The 19,788-nt window shown below is 39.8% G+C and overlaps 1 protein-coding gene across 7 annotated transcripts in view; it reads left to right on the top strand.

The window, feature by feature from the left end:
- Positions 1–19,788, top strand: part of ATP8B4 (ATPase phospholipid transporting 8B4 (putative)) — a 264,094-nt gene that overhangs the window by 11,634 nt on the left and 232,672 nt on the right. For all 7 annotated transcript variants that reach the window (XM_045449777.1, XM_045449779.1, XM_045449780.1 and 4 more), the window contains exon 2: positions 9,027–9,095. In XM_045449777.1, the coding sequence (XP_045305733.1) occupies positions 9,068–9,095 (28 nt within the window). In that variant the 5' untranslated portion in view covers positions 9,027–9,067. The remainder of the gene's footprint in view (positions 1–9,026; positions 9,096–19,788) is intronic.

Raw genomic sequence — 19,788 nt, forward strand, 5'->3', positions numbered from 1 at the left:
CTCTGTGAGGTCTTAGCTGACTGCACAAAACAGGCTTGGTGGCTCCCTTTCCTCTGCCTCCATGGTGCTCAGTCCTTCCTTCCATCACAGCCCAGAACTTGCCATTCTAATGGTCTGTGTATCTGTTTTCATCTTCCCCAGACTACAGGCTTTGGAAGGGATAGAGGTAGGAACTAATGATCCTTACCTCCATCTACTGAGCCCCGGTTTGACATAGAATAGGCACCCATAAGTGTTTGGTGATTGAATACCCATAGGGATGACTCTCAAATTTGATAGGAGGTTTTCTACTTGTGGAGAGTTAAACATACAGTTAAGAAAAAAAAAAGCTTTCCCTCTCTTGAGTACTAACTTTGTAGCAGGAGGCACTGTGCTAAATTCTTTACCGGCATGCCTAGTGATCCAGTGAGTTACTCTAACTGTCCCTGTTTACAGATGAGAACACCAGGCTTAGAAGAGAGGGAACTTGCTGGAGGCTTTGAAGCTGGCAGGACCAGGCTCTGGCTGTCTGACTTGCAAACTGGTGGAAGGAAAGAGAAGTGAGAGGGGAAGGAAGATGACTAAGCCAAAGCAGGCATGTTTGTTAGAGAAAGGCAGCATGAGAAGGGCAGAAATGCACTAGAGAAGGCAGCAAGAGCAGGCTAGGAAAGGAGAAAGGAAAGTGAAAAAGAAACAAGGAGAGCAAGGGAAAAAATGAACAGGGGATAAACAAGAGGAGGAAGGGAAGCAGGATTCCCACTGCTTCAGAATTTTGTGGCCAGGGAACAGCTGCATGCCTAATGGAACATAAACAGACTGCAGTGTTGACATGACAACTCACAACAAAATGTAATCTACATTATACAAGAAATAGAATAATTTATTGTTAGGCCATGGTAATTAGATGTAATTGCTAAGCAGTTTAGAAATTTGGCTGTACAGCCATCACTTACACACACACACACACACACACACACACACACAGAGGCATGCACACACACTCACTGGCTTAAATTGTGTTCACTTTTGTCCAGTGTGGACACTTGGCAAGTGACTGTGGCTGTTGGCAGCTGTCACTGACACTAAATATGATCAAAACATTATCTACACCTCCCACCCACTATCACACTCAAAGCTGTACCCATGTAGGAAAGAAGCACAGTCTTACTCCTTATCCTTCGCTGATGTCCCCTCCCAAGGCTGGGATTTCCCTGTTGCACCAAGATTTCCCTTTCCTGAGTCTTCTCCCTGTGCTTCTGCCTCACCTCCCTTATCCCTCAGGGGCCTGGTCCCAGGGGATATTCCTGGGCTGGTAGGCAGGGTTGCCAGCAGATATGACCCCAAGGTCACCTTGTCCAGGGGTGGGAGAATTCACTGCGGCTTTGCTTTTTTGCCTTTGGGGACCTGGAGGCAGAGAAAGGAAAGGGAAAATGGTAGGACCAGAGAAGATGGAGGGCAGCAGGAGGAGGGAAAGGGCTAGTGCCCTAATTCTGCCCTCCTAGCTTCCCATCCTCAGATGCCACTATTGTTCAGGCAAGAGGGCTTTTCAAGGTTTTCCTGTGCCCACCCTGGTGCTGGTCAGTCCCCCTCCCTTCCACTCTTGGTTGGGTTAGTCCTCAGAGACCAGGTGAATTGGGTTGGGAAATAAGTGACTGAGTGAAAAACCTGAACGAAAGTTAGGGAAACAGGAAAGGGAAGCTGGGAGACTGAAAGAGGGAAAAAGGGAGGTAGTAGTAGAAGAACAGACAAATGGGAGGAGGGGAGGGAACATGTTTTATGGAGTGAACCGTATATGCGTATAGATTTAACCTCACAACAGCTCTAGGAGGAAGGCATTATTGTCTCTATTTTACAGATTCAAAGGTTTAGTCTTAGGAAGGGTAAGTGACTTGGTCAAAGTAACACTAGATACAAAGTAGCTGAGCTGGGATTGGAATCCTATTATCCTAAAAGTCTCTTCCATATAGTACAGTGTTTCCAAAGAAGACGAGAAAGTGGAGTTGGGGAGGGCAGAAGGAAAGCTCACCAGAAGACAATGGAGAATAGAGGGAGAAGAGGACAGGAGGTCCTCACAAGGGGTGAGGTCTGGGATTGGGCTTGTTGAAGCCGTATGGGTCCTTTCTCCCTTGGCTCCGTGTCCTGAGAACTGGAGAGAACCCACTGTGCTCAAAGGAGGTAGAGGATTCCCCTGGGGGGCACTCTGGTTCCTCTCAAGACCCTGAGATGAAGACAGGCAGGGATGGGCTCATCTGGGCAGTGCTCTGGGTAAGGAAGGAGAAGCTGCGAGGAATCTGCCCCATCTTGTTCTCCTGGTTTCCAGTGCTCCTGTCTTTTCCTCAACTGCCTTGGCTCCTTTCTTTTCCCTTTATTTTTCTATCTCCTCCAATTCCTTTGCATTTCTGTCATTCTACCTTGTATTCTCTGTTCTTTCTTTCTTTCTTTCTTTCTTTCTTTCTTTCTTTCTTTCTTTCTTTTTCTTGAAAGAGAGGGGGAGCGGGGGGGGGGGGGGGTGGAGAAGGGCAGAGAGAGAGAACCCTAAGCAGGCTTTGTGCTGTCAGCACGGAGCCTGATGGCGGGCTCCATCTCACATGACCTGAGCCAAAGTTGGATGTTTAACCGACTGAGCCACCCAGGTACCCCTCTGTCTCGAGTTTTCAATCTTTCTCTTCCCACTGTTTTCCCTCTCCTCAGTTTATTCACAGGGCTGTTCCCTCCCACCACAAACACATCTTTTCTTTAAAGATTTCTTATCCATTCACACTTATCTGCTTTGTTTTATTGTAGAATGTCCTGAAAGAAGTTAGACTCACTGTGCTCATTTAATCCTAATGTTTATGTAGATACTTTGACAGAGAAAGTTCAGAGGGTGCCTTCAAGATAACTAATATCTAATGAGCCTTTTCATCATGTGCCCCCTTCCCAACAGTCCAACCAGTAGGTTCTGAGGCTTACAGAGTATATTTGCCCTGCATTCTGTAATGAGTTAGTGGAAAAAGCAGGGATCCAAGGTTAGCCTGTTTGACTCCAAAGGACAAGCTTCCAACCACCACATCCTGCTGCCCCTTAAGCAGGTCAGTGGTCTGGCTATTCCCTTGGAGGCCTCTTGATGAGTTTATTGCATTCAGAACGGGTTGTTTGTCCTGTAGGTTTTTGACCACAACTGAACAGCATACCAAAACCAGATTTATCTTTCTGAGTTACACTAATACTAGCTCAGGAGACTGGTAATATAAAATAAGAATGACAATTGAGAACGTGTAGTATAACTGTCAGGAGGACCAGAATGTTCATTTCAGCATGCATGACTAGTGTACTCTTTCCCTGTAGGCAGACTTCTGTGGGAAAGCAAGTTATTATCAGCAGGTGGCTTGGTGATCATGGAATTGGAGCATGGGGAATTAACTGTAATAACTTGATTGTTGAATGACCTCATATCATTAAAGGGAATCTCCATTTGAATCCTTTGTTTAAAATGTTGAGTCACCTGCACTCAAGTGTACCCATTTTCACTATAAGTAGAGACCTTGTGGAATCATATTATGGACAGGATGCTCTCCTTTGCATACAGCTGTTGAAGTAGCATTCCTAACTTGGATGTCTTGTTATTGCCCTCAGTCTCAAGGTGTTTGAAACCAACTCTTTATTTTCCCTGAACAAACTAGAGTCGTCTTTGGACTTTGTTATGTTTCCATTAGAAGAGTTATTTTCTGTAACCAAGATTCAAAACCTGAACTGGAAATGTAAAAAAAAAAATCCTTTATGCAAGTATAACTTTAAATGTTTTCAAAAAAAAAAGAGTAGGCATTGCCTTTTAAAATTAATTAATATAAATAAAAACCCTTGGCTATTACTTAGCTGTTAGCTACTCCTTCCTCTGTCTTCCTCTTTTCCCATCTCTCTTTTTTGTAACCCCCTCCCCCCCATCACTTTCACACAAGGAAACCACCATTTTAATTACTTGCATAAGATGAAACCAAGAATTAAATAAGACCTACCAGCAGCTTTCCTTTTTCCATTTCCTCTATTTTGGGGTGACATCAAAAGCAAGGAATGTATGCATGTAAATGAATACTATTTGCTTCAGTACTTGGAAATGGTTGAATTTCAGAATCCTGAGTTCCTACTTCTAGAGCTAGATTTCACATTAGCAAACCTTTTCTCCCACCTGTTTGGTTTATTTCCTTAGACCTTAATTGCTCCAAAAGTTCAACAAAGATGACTTTCTTTCCTCTGACATCTTTTAGAACTGGAGTGTCAGCTGGGTATTTTGGTGAGTTGATAAATGTCCAAGAATGACAGCACTAAATTTCACTTCCTGAAAGTTAAACTAGCATCTGGTGTATTAGTGTGAATCCTCCATTAAGTGTGCCTGGAATTGGTGCTGTTAGAAGGAAAATATTGGATTGGAGGCAATATGGGCCTGAAGGTCAGTTCTTAACTTTTCATTATAACTTTATGTCTTAGGGAGTGAGAACACTTGAAGAAGGTCATTAATAAGAAATAACTTTCACAAATCATATGGAAATATTAATTCATACAGTAGTGATCATATTATCATTGTGGATGAATTATTCAGTAGAGAATATTTTCTACGAGAGCCAAAACAGCTAAAATTTACAAAATAAATTTATTCAGTACCTTTACAATAAAAGGTTTTGAAGACATTTTGGAAGGTGATATTAGAGAAGTTAAAAATGAAATAGCTGGGGCGCCTGGGTGGCGCAGTCGGTTAAGCGTCCGACTTCAGCCAGGTCACGATCTCGCGGTCCGTGAGTTCGAGCCCCGCATCGGGCTCTGGGCTGATGGCTCAGAGCCTGGAGCCTGTTTCTGATTCTGTGTCTCCCTCTCTCTCTGCCCCTCCCCTGTTCATGCTCTGTCTCTCTCTGTCCCAAAAATAAATAAACGTTGAAAAAAAAAAATGAAAAAAAAAAAAAAGAAATAGCTTCCATTTGCAACTACGTGGATAGAACTAGAGGGTATTATGCTAAGTGAAATTAGTCAGAGAAAGACAAATACTGTATGACTTCGCTCAAATGAGGACTTTAAGACACAGAACAGATGAACACAAGGGAAGTGAAGCAAAAATGATATAAAAACAGGGAGGGGGACAAAACATAAGAGACTCAAATATGGAAAACAAACAGAGGGTTACTAGAGGGGTTGTGGGAGGGTAGATGGGCTAAATAGGTATGGTGCATCAAGGAATCTACCCCCAAAATCATTGTTGCACTATCTGCTAACTAACTTGGATGTAAATTAAAAAAATAATAATAAAAAAATAAAGTAACGGAAGAAAAACAAAATCAGACAAAAAAAATGAAATATCTGTATGGCTTAGAGGTACTTTTAGGAAGAATATGGTATTGCTTTATGTTTGCTTGATTAGGAGCTTTTAAAATGAGAAGTATGTACAGAAGGTTCTAAAAGAAGAGAGGGGAGGGGTGATATCACATATATATATTTTTTAGTTACCTTTATATTATATATTCATCTTTTGAAATGGGTATCTGTTAGTATTAATCCCTCAAAGCACTGTAGCAAATCATTAAGAAGAAAAAATAAGCTGGCCAGTGGCCAGTACTCTTATTAACTTCCTGAGAGATTGAATTTCTTTCTTCTGCTTGCATTCTAATTGCCACCTGTCAGGGTGTAGAGTCCCTTTTGCCATCTAGCTTAAAGAATCATTATTCCTTTCACCTGCTCCAGGGACTCTGAGCCCATGAAACACAACACATTTGATGTAGTCCCTAGAGAGAATTTTAAAGCCCTAACAAGTTAGCTTAGAACTTGCAGATGAGCCTTAACCAGCTGGCCAGATGGGGCCACCAGATCCAGATATCATTGTCACAGAATCCATGAGTTCAAGACATGAGCTGAGATCAAGACTCAGACACTTGGGGCGCCTGGGTGGCGCAGTCGGTTAGGCGTCCGACTTCAGCCAGGTCACGATCTCGCCGTCCGTGGGTTCGAGCCCTGCATCAGGCTCTGGGCTGATGGCTCAGAGCCTGGAGCCTGTTTCCGATTCTGTGTCTCCCTCTCTCTCTGCCCCTCCCCCGTTCATGCTCTGTCTCTCTCTGTCCCAAAAATGAATAAACGTTGGAAAAAAAAAAAAAATTAAAAAAAAAAAAAAAGACTCAGACACTTAACTCACTGAGCTATCCAGGCACCCCTGTTGTGACTATTTTTTAGAACAAAGATATTCATTCTTCAATGAAAACCCACTTTTTCATTCTTCAGTGAAAACCTATTATTTCTTGTAGGAAGGCCCTACCTCAAAACGTCCTTTCAGTGCCTTTCTTTCTCTCTCTCTCTCTCTCTCTCTCTCTCTCTCTTTCGAGTGCTTCCTTTTGTTCTCTTCCCTAAGCTTTGCTAATTTCTCTTCTTTCTTGTGTTCTTCAGTTTGCCTGCAACACTATTCCTATTGCTAAGCAAATATTGTTCATCCGTTGACAATTTTCCTAGGCTGGAGATGGGGGTATAAAAGAGGATGGGGGTCTGGCCAGAAAGAAGAAGTTGATGACAAGAAAGGCATGGTGGCCCCCAGCTTGGGTAGGCCTAAGACATTCTAGAACATGGGGCTGGGTCCTGGGAAGGGATAGTTGCTAAAAGGGAAGTGTCTTTGAACATTGAGTAATGTATAGAATTGTGAAATCACTATGTGGTATACTTGAAACTAATATAATGTATGTTAATTATACTTGAATAAAAAAATTAGACAAGGGAAGCGCCTTCTTGTGTCTGAAAGCCCTTGGTCCATTCCTAATAGAAATTGAAGACATCATTCATTCTTTCATTTATCAAATATTTATTAAGCATTACTATATGCCAGTCAAGCATTAGAGGCTAGAAATAGAACTGTGGACCTGACAGATGAAGTCCCTGCCCTACTGGAGTTTGTGGACTGAGGATATAGCCAATAAAATGTAATAGGAGATTATGTTCTAGAGTGATAGGGGCTCTGAAATGGGAACTTTTAGATTACATGAGAGCACATAGAGGTGCTTCTATCTCTGATTTGGGGGATCAGAGAGGCCTCATAGAGGAAGTGATGTATGAATTGATATTGGAAATATAAGTAGGAGTTAGTCTGGTTAAGAGATTGGATGGAGTTAGGTGGCTATAGGCAAAGGGAAGAGCATGTGCTGGGCTCCTAGCTGGAAATAAGCTGAACTGGGTATTTCTGGAGTATAAACATGAGGGGATGCAAGGAGGAGAGGGGGCTATGAGGAGAAATCAGGCTAGAAAAATGAACAGGGACATCCATGGATGTGGAACATCCAAGGAGTCATGTTAGAATTTGGCCTTTCTTTTCTTTTTTTTAAATGTGTATTTATTTTGAGAGAGAAAGAGCGAGCACACGAGTGAGCATGTGCACACTAGTGAGTGGGGGAGGGGCAGAGATAGAGGGAGAGAATCCCAAGCAGGGTCTGCACTGTCAGCATGGAGCCCTATGTGGTACTCTATCACATGAACTGTGAGATCATTTCCTGAGCCGAAACCAAGAGTCAGATGCTTAACCCACTGAGCCACCCAGGCTCCCCTTGGTCTTTTTTTTCCCCCTAAGGCCATCGGGAAGTGATTGGGGGTTTTTGTCAGGGCTGTCACAGGTGTCATTTATCTTTTATATCAATGATTGTGCTTCCTTGTGGACCCTGGCCTGTAGGTGGCTAAGGCTGGAGCAGGGAAACCTGTTCTGAGCAATGCAGGGAAAAGCAATCACTGGTCAGCAGTCTTTCCTAGAGGCAACCAGATGCCTGAGGCTGTGGTGGGGTATGTGGCAAGGAGGTAGCAGAGGGCTCATCTAGGGCAGCACAGTTGGTAGAAGGTCTGGGGGGAGAAACAGAAGAGTTAGTGATTTACATTTAATATTTAAGGACTTATCCCTGCTAGCAGCACCTGGCAGCAGTTGCCCTATTTTCTTAGTAGATTCACCATTTTAGTATCTAGTCCCTAGAAAAGCAGTAGGTCTCACAAAATGCCAGTGGTCCTATTTGTCAGGCACATTCAAGACTAGGTGTGCCCTCAGCAGGCTGCTGCTTTTCCTGGAGGGGGGTAGATGGGAACTTGTGGATCTGGGGGCATGACAGGAAGAAATATTGATGGTTTCAGGCTTTTTAGACTCTGAGAGATATGTATTAGAGCAATAGGCATTGATGAATTTCTTCTGCATCCCCCTGTCTTGTAACTGCTAAGCCATAAGCATTATTGTTCCTCTCCTCTGATCTCTATATGACTGACCAACTTCTTCATGTGTGTTTATTGCATCCTGCCACACTACTTCATTGAGCAGGAATCAAGGAAGTTGTTTCTCTTTGAAACCGAAAGAACATATATTCAGTACCTCTGCCTACCTGGTCATGTCTTTGAAATGTTTCCTTGGGTTCATTTTCATTTCCACAGTCTACTGGGTTCTAAATGTTTGAAATCCTTTTTTTTCCCCTTTCTATATTCATTCTAAATATTTAATAGAGTTTGCCATATGAAGGAAATTAGAACACATGTAGGGAAAAATTGAAAGATGATAACGACATTATTCTGGCTTTTTTTAGGTAACTACCTGGGGAAGACTATGCACAGAATAAATTGAGGAACATTTTTGAATTGCATTTTGTTTCCCTTGAGCCTGGCCAATAATTTAGGTTCCTATGTAGCTCCCACAATTTAGCAGTGATTCCCAGTGCTAGCTGTGGGAAGGAGTCATCTAATGACATTTGAATAAAAAGTAGATGCTGTAGCTTTACCCCTGTTATGTTCTGATTCATAGGGTTTGAGATAAATTAGAAAATTTGGCTTAATTTTAATGCCCAATTGAATGGCACATTTGGGCTTACCTTATGTTGTTTCATATAGTGTCTATGATACGAGTAGATTATTTTTGTGTAGAATTATTATCTACATAAGATAAATGGAATCTGTTATTCGTGATTTTGTCAGTGATTCCTAGTCATCTATATTTGACAAGGAAGAAAGTTAAAAAGTGTGAACTTATGGTTAATGGGCATTTTTACAAATACTAATGTTGTGTACTTTTCTTGTTTTCTACATAGATCAACTGTTGAACCCTGGTGAAAAATAATCAGCTGCAATAATGTTCTGCAGTAAAAAGAAATCACTTGGTAAGTGTTGAGCTCTTCAGATGACACAAAGTGAATCTGACTTTTAATTTTAATTTTATTATTTTACTTTTTAAACTCATTTCATTTTGTTTTGTAGAGGTGTAATTTATATAAAAAAATAGACAAATCTTAAGTATTCAGTTTGATGAGTTTTGACGATTGTGTATACACCTGTCTGTACTACCCTAAAACTAGATACAGAAAATTTCTATCACCCCATAAAGTTCCCTTGTGTTCTTAAAAAATATTTATTTATTTATTTTAAAGTTTATTTATTCATTTTGAGACAGAGTGATAGAGTGAGTGGGGGAGGGGCAGAAAGAGAGGGCTGGAGAGAGATTCCCCCGCAGGCTTCATACTGTCAGCCAGTGCAGAGCCCGATGCAAGGCTCGAAACCAAGAACCATGAGATCATGTCTTGAGCCAAACTCAAGAGCTGGATGCTTAACTGACTGAGTCACCCAGGTGCCCCCAAATTATTTATTTATTGATCGATTAAAAAAATTTTTTTAAATGTTTATGTATTATTGAGAGACAGAGAGAGACAGAGCATGAATGTGGGAGGGGCAGAGAGAGGAGGAGACACAGAATCCGAAGCAGGCTCCAGGCTCTGAGCTGTCAGCACAGACAGAGCCCGATGCGGGGCTCAAACTCAAACTGCGAGATCATGACCTGAGCTGAAGTTGAATGCTCAATCAACTGAGCCCCCCAGGTGCCCCCCAAATTATTTATTTTTAACTGAAATATAGTTGGCATACAATATTATATTAGTTTCAGGTGTGCAGCATAGTAATTTGACATTTATATATATTACAAAATATTCATTGTGGTAAGTGTAATTACCATCTGTCACCATGCAAAATTATTATGATATTACTTACCATTTTCCCTATGTAACAATTTATATTTCTGTGACTTATTTTATAATTGGAAGTTTGTACTTTTTTTTTTTTATATATATATATTTTTTCAACGTTTATTTATTTTTGGGACAGAGAGAGACAGAGCATGAACGGGGGAGGGGCAGAGAGAGAGGGAGACACAGAATCAGAAACAGGCTCCAGGCTCTGAGCCATCAGCCCAGAGCCTGACGCGGGGCTCGAACTCACGGACCGCGAGATCGTGACCTGACTGAAGTCGGACGCTTAACCGAGGCGCCACCCAGGTGCCCCTCTATTTTTTTTTTAATGTTTATTTTTGAGAGAGAGAGAGAGAGCATGGGGGGGGGGGCGGTACAGAGAGAAATCCAAAGTGGGCTCCGCCCTGATGCAGAGAGCCCAATGCAGAGCTCAAACCCATGAACTGTGAAATCATGATCTGAGCCAAAGTCAGATGCTCAACCAACTGAGCCATCCAGGCACCCCTGGTATTTCTATTTTTAATCTTTTGAGGAAACTCTATATTGTTTTTCATAGTGGTTGTACCAATTGACCTTTCCACAAATAGTACATGAGGGTTCTCTGTTCTCCACATCCTCACCACCACTTCTTATTTCTTGTCTGTTTGATTCTACTATTCTGACAGATGTGAAGTGCTATCTCATTGTGGTTTTGATTTGCATTTCCCTGATGCTTAGTGATATTGAGCATCTTTTCATGTGTCTGTTGGCCATCTGTATGTCTTTAGAAAAATGTCTGTTCAAGTCCTCTTCCCATTTTTACTTGGATTTTTTTTTATCTCAAGTTGTATGAATTCTTTAAATATTTTGGATGTTAACCCCTTACCAATATATCATTGACAAATATCTTCTCCCACTCAGTAGGTTGCCTTTTTGTTTTGTTGATGGTTTTCTTCACTGTGCAAAAGCCTTTTAGTTTGATATAGTCCCAATTGTTTATTGTCAGCTGCAAATAGTGACAATTTTACTTCTTCTTTACCAATTTGAGTGCCTTTAATTTATTTTTCTTATTTGATTGCTGTGGCTAGGACTTCCAGTACTGTGTTGAATAAAAGTGGCAAGATTGGACATCCTTGTCTTGCTCCTGGTCTTAGAGGAAACATTTTTAGCTTTTCACCACTGAGGATGATGTTAGCTGTGGGTTTGTCGTACATGGCCCTTATTATGTTGAGATATGTGCCCTCTATATCCACTTTGCTGAAGTTTTTTTTTTATCATGAATGTTAAATTTTGTTGAATGCTTTTTCTGTAACTGTTGAGATGATCATTTGATTTTATCCTTCATTTTTGTTGATGTGGTGTATCACACTGATTGATTTGTGGCTACTGAATCATCCTTGCATCCCTGGAAAATCTTCTAACAACAAGGACATTCTTGTCTACAAGATTGTCACAACACCCAAAAAGTATAACTTTAATTAATGACATAGATTCTGTTTTTCAATTTCTCCATTTGTCCCTAAAACATATTATCTTTCAGAGCTGGTTTTTATTTTTGGTATAGTATCTAATGGATGTTCACACATTGTGTTTGGCTTTTAGTCCCTTTGTTTTCTTCTAAATTTAGAACAGTTTTTCATTGTATAGAATTTTGGAAAAGTCCAGTCCAACTCCTAAACATATTTGGTTTGTACATTTTTGGCACAAATACCATATAGATAATTTGTTTTTTAGTGGACAACTAGTGTTTTTTATGAGGAATGCAACTTTCTGATCATCCTCACATAGAATTTCATTTTACCGACCAATAGTCATTTGTGTGTAATGAGGCTAAATGTTTTGGCCACACATCTGGGTCTGTATCTTCTCTGGCGCAGATTTTTGGAGAAAGCTGACACCATCCTTTGCATCATCATGATTGGGAATGATGCATCTTTGGGTTATATCATTTCGTATAGATTTGGTCATAGGTTGGAGAGCTATTATAACCTAAAGTATTCATTTGCTATGTAGTCAGTTAAGAAACATTTTTGAGCCCCTATGATAGGCTAGGAAGTGCCACTCTTTCTTGACTTTAAGTTGGTTTTTTACAATTCAGTAAAATACATGTATCTTTACACAGTTGTTTACAGTAGCAATGATAACTTAAGAATTGTTAAACATTACTACAAGTAGTAAATTTGCCAGAGGATCACAGACTAGAGACCTTCTAATCAGCCCGGGGTGGTCAGAGGAAAAAAATCATACAGAAGTGGTATTTTACCTCAATGATATATTTAATGTCTGCAACATTTAGTAAAAATGTATTTGCATTTATGTAAATTTTCACAACATCATCAGGAAGCTTGGGCCATTGGTGATGTATATGAAAATATAACAAGCCCAAACATGGTATTGTGGGGAAACAAAAATTTTGTCATGTATGCTTTATTGTTTATTATCATCATATTCATATAAATCTCATATTCTTTAAGATGTAAAGAATTCCAGCTAATTGAGTCTATTTTCTGTTCTTTTTTTCCTTTTTTTCGTGTTTGTTTATTTTTGAGAGAGAGAGAGAGAGAGTGTGACTGGGGAAGAGGTAGAGAGAGAGAGATAGGGAGACATAGAATCTGAAGATCTGAAGCAGGGTCCAGGGTCTGAGCTGTCAGCACAGAGCCTGATGCAGGGCTCGAACTCAGAGACTGTGAGATCACGACCCAAGCTGAAGTCGGACGCTTAAGCGACTGAGCTACCCAGGTGCCCCTATTTTCTGTTCTTTTTAAAAATTTTAATTCCAGTATAGTTAACATATAGTTTTATATTTGTTTCATGTATACAGTATAGTGATTCAACAATTGGATACATTACTCAGTGCTCATCCTAAGTGTACTCTATCTCCTTCGTCTCTTTCACCCATTCTTCCCCCCTCCCCTCAGGTAACCTTCAGTTCTGTCTAGTTAAAGTCTGTTTTTGGTTTGTCTTTTTCTTTGTTCATTTAAATTTGTTTCTTAAATTCCACATATGAGTGAAATTACCAGGTGTTTATCTTTCTCTGGTTTATTTTACTTAGGATTATACTTTCTGGTTCTACCCACGTCACTGCAAATGGCAGGATACCATTCTTTTTTATGGCTGAATAATATTCACACACACACACACACACACACACACACACACACACACACGCCATTTCTTCTTTATCCATTCATCTACCAAAGAACACTTGGGCTGCTTCCATAATTTGCCTATTGTAAATATTGCTGCAATAAACAAAGGGGTGCATATATCCCTTCAAATTAGTGTTTTTGTATTCTTTAGTTAAATACCCAATAGTGTAGTTACTGGGTCATAGGGTAATTCTATTTTTAATATTTTGAAGAACCTCCATATTGTTTTCCTCAGTGGCTACACAAGTTTGCATTCCCACCAAACCCACATGAGGTTTCCTTTTCTCCACCCTTGTTGTTTCTTGTGTTTTTGATGTTAGTCATTCTGACAGGTGTGAGGCGCTATCTAATTGTGGTTTTGATTTGGATTTCCCTGATGATGAGTGATGTTGAGCATCTTTTCATGTGTCTGTTGGCCATCTGTATGTCTTCTTTGGAGAAATGTCTGTTCATGTCTTCTGACCATTTTTTAATTGGATTATTTTCATGTTGAGTTGCATAAATTCTTTATATATTTTGGATACTAACCCTTTATCAGATATGTCATTTGTGAATCTCTTCCTCCATTCAGTTGGTTGTCACTTAGTTTTGTTGATTGTTTCCTTTGCTATGCAGAAGGTTTCTATTTTGATGTAGTCCCAATAGTTAATTTTTGCTTTTGTCTCCCTTGCTTCAGGAGACATATCTAGAAAAATATTGCTACAGCTAATGTCCAGGAAATTACTGCCTGTGCTCTCTTCTTGGATTTTTATGGTTTCAGGCCTCACATTTAGGTCCTTGCTCCATTTTGAGTTTATTTTGTGTATGGTGTGAGAAAGCGGTTCCAGTTTCTTTTTTTTTTTTTTGCATGTAGTGTCCAGTTTTCCTAACACCATTTATCGAACATTTTGCCATTTATATTCTTGCCTCCTTTGTTGAAAATTGATTGACCATATAATTGTGCATAGATCTGTTCCATTGATCTATGTGTCTATGTTTTTTTAAAATAAAGTTTATTTGTTTGAGAGAGACAGAGAGAGTGCAAATGGGGGAGGGGCAGACAGAGAGGGAGAATCCCAAGCAGGCTCTGCACTGTCGGAGCAGAACAAGAAATGCGGCTTGAACTCCTGAAACTGAGATCATGGCCTGAGCCAAAATCAAGAGTTAGATGCTTAACTGACTGAGCCACTCTATGTGTCTATTTTTTGTGCCAGTACCATACTGTTTTGAGTATTATAGCCTTGTGGTATATATTGAAATCTGGGATTGTGATACCTCCAGTTTTTTTCTTTTTCAAGACTGCTTTGGCCACTTAGGGACATTCCATACAAATTTTAGGATTGGGTGTTCTAGTTCTGGGAAAAATGCTGTTGGTATTTTGATAGAAATTGTATTAAATGTATAGATTTCTTTGGGTGCTATGGACATTTTAACAATATTTGTTCCTCCAAAACATGAGCTTAGAAAATTTTTTCATTTGTTTGTGTTGTCTTTAATTTCTTTCATCAACTTTTTATAGTTTTCAGAGTACAGATATTTCACCTCCTTGCTTAAGTTTATTCTTAGGTATTTTATTGTATTTGGTGCAATTATAAATGGGACTGTTTTCTTCATTTTTCTATATGCTACTTCATTTGTAGTGTATGGAAATGCTACAGATTTCTGCATGTTGATTTTGTATCCTACAATTTTACTGAATTCATTTATTTATGAATTCTAGTAGTTCTTTCTGGTAGTTTTTTGGTAGAGCCTTTAAAGGTTTTCTACATACAGTATCATGTCATCTACAAATCGTGGAAGTTTTACTTCTTTACCAATTTGGATAGTTTTGTTTCATGTCTTACTGTTGTGACTAGGACTTGTAGTACTATGTTGAATAAAAGTGAAGACAGCGGACCTCCTTGTCTTCTTCCTGATCTTGGACAAAAGCTCTCAGTTTTTCACCATCAAGTATGATGTTAGCTGTGGGTTTTTATTACATTGAGGTATGTTTCCTCTAAACCTAACTTGTTGAGAGGTTTTTTATTTGATTTATTAATCATGAATGGATGCTATACTTTGTCAAATGCTTTTTCTGCATCTATTATAATGATTGTATAATGATTGTTTCTATCCTTTCTTTTACTAATGTGATGTATCACAGTGATTGCTTTGTGGATATTGAACCACCTTTGCATTCTGGGAATAAATCTACTTTATCATGGTGTACAATTTTTCAAATGTATTGTTAAATTTGGTTTGCTAGTATTTTGTTGAGGATTTTTGCATCTATGTTCATCAGAGATGAACTTGTAGTTCATGTACAAGCCATGTAGATGGCTTGTAGTTCTCTTTTTTTGTGGTGTCTTTATCTGGTTTTGGTATCAGGGTAATGCTGGCCTCATAGAATGAATTTGGAAACTTTCCTTCCTCTTCTATTTTATGGAATAGTTTGAGAAGAATAGGTACTAACTCCTCTTTAAATGTTAGGTAGAATTCACCTGTGAAACTGTCTGATCCTAGACTTTTGTTTTTTGGGAATTTTTTGACAACTGATTCAATTGTGTTATTGGTAATTGGTCTATTCAAATTTTCTGTTTCTTCGTGATTCAGTTTCGGGAGGTTATATGTTTCTAGGAATGTATCCATTTCTTCTAAGTTGTCCAATTTGTTGGACTCTAATTTTTTCATAATATTCTCTGATAATCTTTTGTATTTCTGTGGTGTCAGTTTTATCGATCTTTTCGAAGAACCAACTCCTGGTTTTGATGTGTTCTGTTGTTTTTTTTTTTTTTTAGTTTCTATTTTGTTTTTCTTCTTTAATCTTTACTATTTCTTTCTTTCTACTTCTTTCTATTTTTAGCTCCTTTAGGTGTGAGGTTAGGTTGTTTAGTTGAGATTTCTTGCTCCTTAAGCAGACCTGTATTGCTGTAAGCATCCCTCTGAGAACAGATTTGCTGCATCCCAAAGATTTTGGACCATTGTGTTTTCATTTACATTTGTTTCCCTGTATTTTTTGATATCCTCTTTGATTGTTGACTCATTCATTGTTCAGTAGCATGTTATTTACCTCCAGGTATTCTCTTATCAGATTTTTTTTTTCTGGTTAAGTTCTAGTTTCATAGTGTTGTGGTTGGAAAAGATGCATGGTTTGATTGCAATCTTTTTGAATTTCTTGAATCTTTTTTTAAAAAAATAAACGTTTATTCATTTTTGAGAGAGTGACAGTGAGAGCAGGGAAGGAACAGAGATGGGAGGTGGGGGCAGAGGTTCTGAAGTGGGCTCTGCTCTGGCAGCAGCAAACCTGATGCAGGGCTTGAACTCGTGAACCATGAGATCATGACCTGAGCTGAAGTTGGATGCTCAACTGACTTAGCCACCCAGGTGCCCTGAGTCTTGATTTGTGCCTAATATGTGATCTATCTGGAGAATGTTCTATGTGGACTTGACAAGAATGTATATTGTACTGTTTTAGGATGGAATGTTCTGAATATATGTTAGATACATGTGGTCCAGTGTATCATTCAAAGCCATTCTTTCCTTGTTGATTTTCTGCTTGCATCATCTGTCCATTGGTGTAAGTGGGGTGTTAAAATCCCCTAATATTGTTGTATTACTGTTGATTAGTTCCTTTATGTTTGTTATTAGCTGCTTTATGTATTTGGGTACACCTGTGTCAGGTACATAAATATTTACAATTGTTATATCTTCTTGTTGGATTGTTTTATGATTGTATAGTGTCCTCCTTTGTCTCTTATTACAGTCTTTGTTTTAAAGTTTATTTTGTCTGATATAAGTATTGCTACCTTTGCTTTCTTTTCACTTCATCTGCATGATAAATGCTTCTCCATTCCTTCACTTTGAATCTACAGGTGCCTTTAGGTCTGAAATGAGTCTCTTGTAGGTGGCATATAGATGGGGCTTGCTTTTTTTTTTTTTTTTAAATTCATTCTGTCATCCTGTTTCTTTTGATTAGAACATTTAGTCTACCTAAATTCAAAGTAGTCATTGATATGTATGTGCTTATTTGCCATTTTGTTAGTATGGTGGTTTTTGTAGTTTTTCTCTGTTCCTTTCTTGTCTTGCTGTCTTCTCTCATGGTTTACTAGCTTTCTTTAGTGATACACTTGGATTCCTTTCTCTTATTGTTTGCATATATATTATCAGTATTTTATTTGTGGTTACTGTTAGGTTATATGTGACATTTTAGGCATATAGTGGTCTATATTAAGTTGATGTTCACTTCAGTTTGAATCCATTCGTTAGTGTTCTCCCTCCCCAGGTTTCAGGTATATGGTGTCATACTTTATATCCTTTTATTTTGTGATCTCTTGACTGATTTTTAAAAATACAGGGGCGCCTGGGTGGCGCAGTCGGTTAAGCGTCTGACTTCAGCCAGGTCACGATCTCGCGGTCCGTGAGTTCGAGTCCCGCGTCGGGCTCTGGGCTGATGGCTCAGAGCCTGGAGCCTGTTTCCGATTCTGTGTCTCCCTCTCTCTCTGCCCCTCCCCCGTTCATGCTCTGTCTCTCTCTGTCCCAAAAATAAATAAACGTTGAAAAAAAAAATTAAAAAAAAAAATACACCTATTTTTTATTTCTTTTGGGCTTCCTACTTTTCTTATTCGTACTTATGGTTTTTCCTTTCCACTCAAGCAAAGGGCTGGTTTAGTGGTCATGAACTCCTTTAATTTTTGTTTGTCTGAGAAACTCTTTATCTCTCCTTCTATTCTGAATGATAGCCTTGTTGGATAGAGTATTTTTAGCTGCAGTTTTTTCTTCCATCACTTTGAATATATCATTTCACTCCCTTCTGGCCTGCAAAGTTACTGCCAAAAAATCATCTGATAGTCTTATGGGGTTTCCCTTGTAAGTAATTTTACTTTTCTCTTGCTGCTTTTCAAATTTTTTCATTGTCACTACTTGTTGCCATTTTAATTTCTATGAGTTTTGGTGTGCATCTTCTTGGGTCGATTTTTGTTGGTGGCTCTCTGTGCTTCCTGCATCTGGAATTCTGTTTCCTCCCCAAGATTTGAGAACTTTCCAGGTATTATTTCTTGAAATGAATTTTCTGCCCCCTTGCCTCTTTTCTCCTTCTGGGGTCCCTATAATGCAAATGTTATTATGCTTGATGGTGTTGCTGAGTTCCCTAAGTCTATTTTCATTTTTTTTTAAGTTATTTTTCTTCTTGGGGGCACCTAGGTGGCTAGCTGTTTGAGCATCTGACTCTTGATTTCAGCTCAGGTTATGATTCCAGGGTTGTGGGATTGAGACCTGTGTTGGGCTCCATGCTGAGCATGGAAACTGCTTAAGATTCTCTCTCTCTCCCTCTATCCTTCTCCCTCACTTGTGCTCTCTCTCTAAAATAAAGAAAAATGAATTTTTCTCTCTCCTATTCAGCTGGATTATTTTCCATTACTCTGTCTTCCAGGTCATGATCCAGTCTTCTGTTTCCTGTAGTCTACTGTTCATTCCCCATCTAGTGTATTTTTGGTTTGATTTACTGTATTTTTAATTTCAGTTATTGAGTTCTGTATCTCTGGTTCCTTTTAATGTTCTTTATATCTTTGTTGGAGGTCTCACTGAGGTCTTTCAGTCTTTCTTGGGTCTAGTGAGTATCTTTCTGACCACTACTTTAAATTCTCTATCAGGCATTTTACTTACCTTCATTTTGTTTAGGTCTCTTGCTGTGATTCTGTCCTCTTGTTTCATTTGGAGCATATCCTCTATCTCCTCATTTTGTGTAATTGTGTCTGTTTCTGTGTGTTTCTATGTATAGAGGCATCATGAAGAAGAGGTCTGTAGTGCCCTGCAATGCAGTGTCCCTTCTTCACCAGCAGCTGGTGCTTCAGAGGTATCTCCTATGTGTGTTGTGTGCACCATGCTGTTGTAGCCTAGCTACATTTGCTTCCATTCCGGTTGGGCTTGAGTCAGATCAGGCATTTTCTACAGATACAGTAGCACCGAACTGCAGGGTGCTTTTCCTGTGTTGTCCCCTTAGAAGCTTTTGTTGGTAGACAGGGCCTGCAGTCAGACCTCATGTCTTTGCCCAGCCCACTGCTGGGGCCACAGTTGGATGGGGGTGTGTGGTTATCTTCCCCTCTCCCTGGGGCAGGAGTCCCTTTGGAGTGGTGCTGGCCGCTGTTGGGGATGCTTGCATACTGCCAGGTTTGTGGCACCATTTTGGGTAGGCTCTGGCCAAGGGCATATTGGAGGGGGTGGATCCACATAAGTACTGGGGGCGGGCACTGATGTTAACAAAGTTTGTGCCTGCGTCGTGTTTGAGAGAGAACCTGGAAGTGAGGTCTGGACCCTGGAGAATGCTGGGGAAGGGCACAGCTATTAGCAAGCTAGATAGCCAGTGTTGGTGCTGTGCTGGTTCCTGTAGGTCTCTGTCTAGACTGAGGGGCAGGGGAGGGAAATGGTGCCCACTGTCTTCTTTATTCCTTGAGGCATCTCCCAAGGACCCCTGTTTCTCCAGTATATGCTCTGAGATTATAAATAAGTAGCCCTCCTGTAAACTCCAGGCATTTTTCAAACAGGTGCTTCTGTGCTTCATGCATGTCCTCGGGAATGTTTGTTGCGCTGTTTTAGGGTAGGGACTCAGTTCCATATTGTCCTCCCTCCTGACTCTCCCAGAGTAGAACAGGCTGACTTTTCAAGTTCCAGGTGTTAAATTCTGATGGTTAAAATAATTTGCAAAATTACACCCCTCTGGTTTTCATTGCCAAATGTTATGGGGATTCTCTGGG

The sequence above is a fragment of the Leopardus geoffroyi genome, chromosome B3 (genome assembly GCF_018350155.1).
Source record: "Leopardus geoffroyi isolate Oge1 chromosome B3, O.geoffroyi_Oge1_pat1.0, whole genome shotgun sequence".
Classification (NCBI taxonomy): Eukaryota; Metazoa; Chordata; class Mammalia; order Carnivora; family Felidae; genus Leopardus; species Leopardus geoffroyi.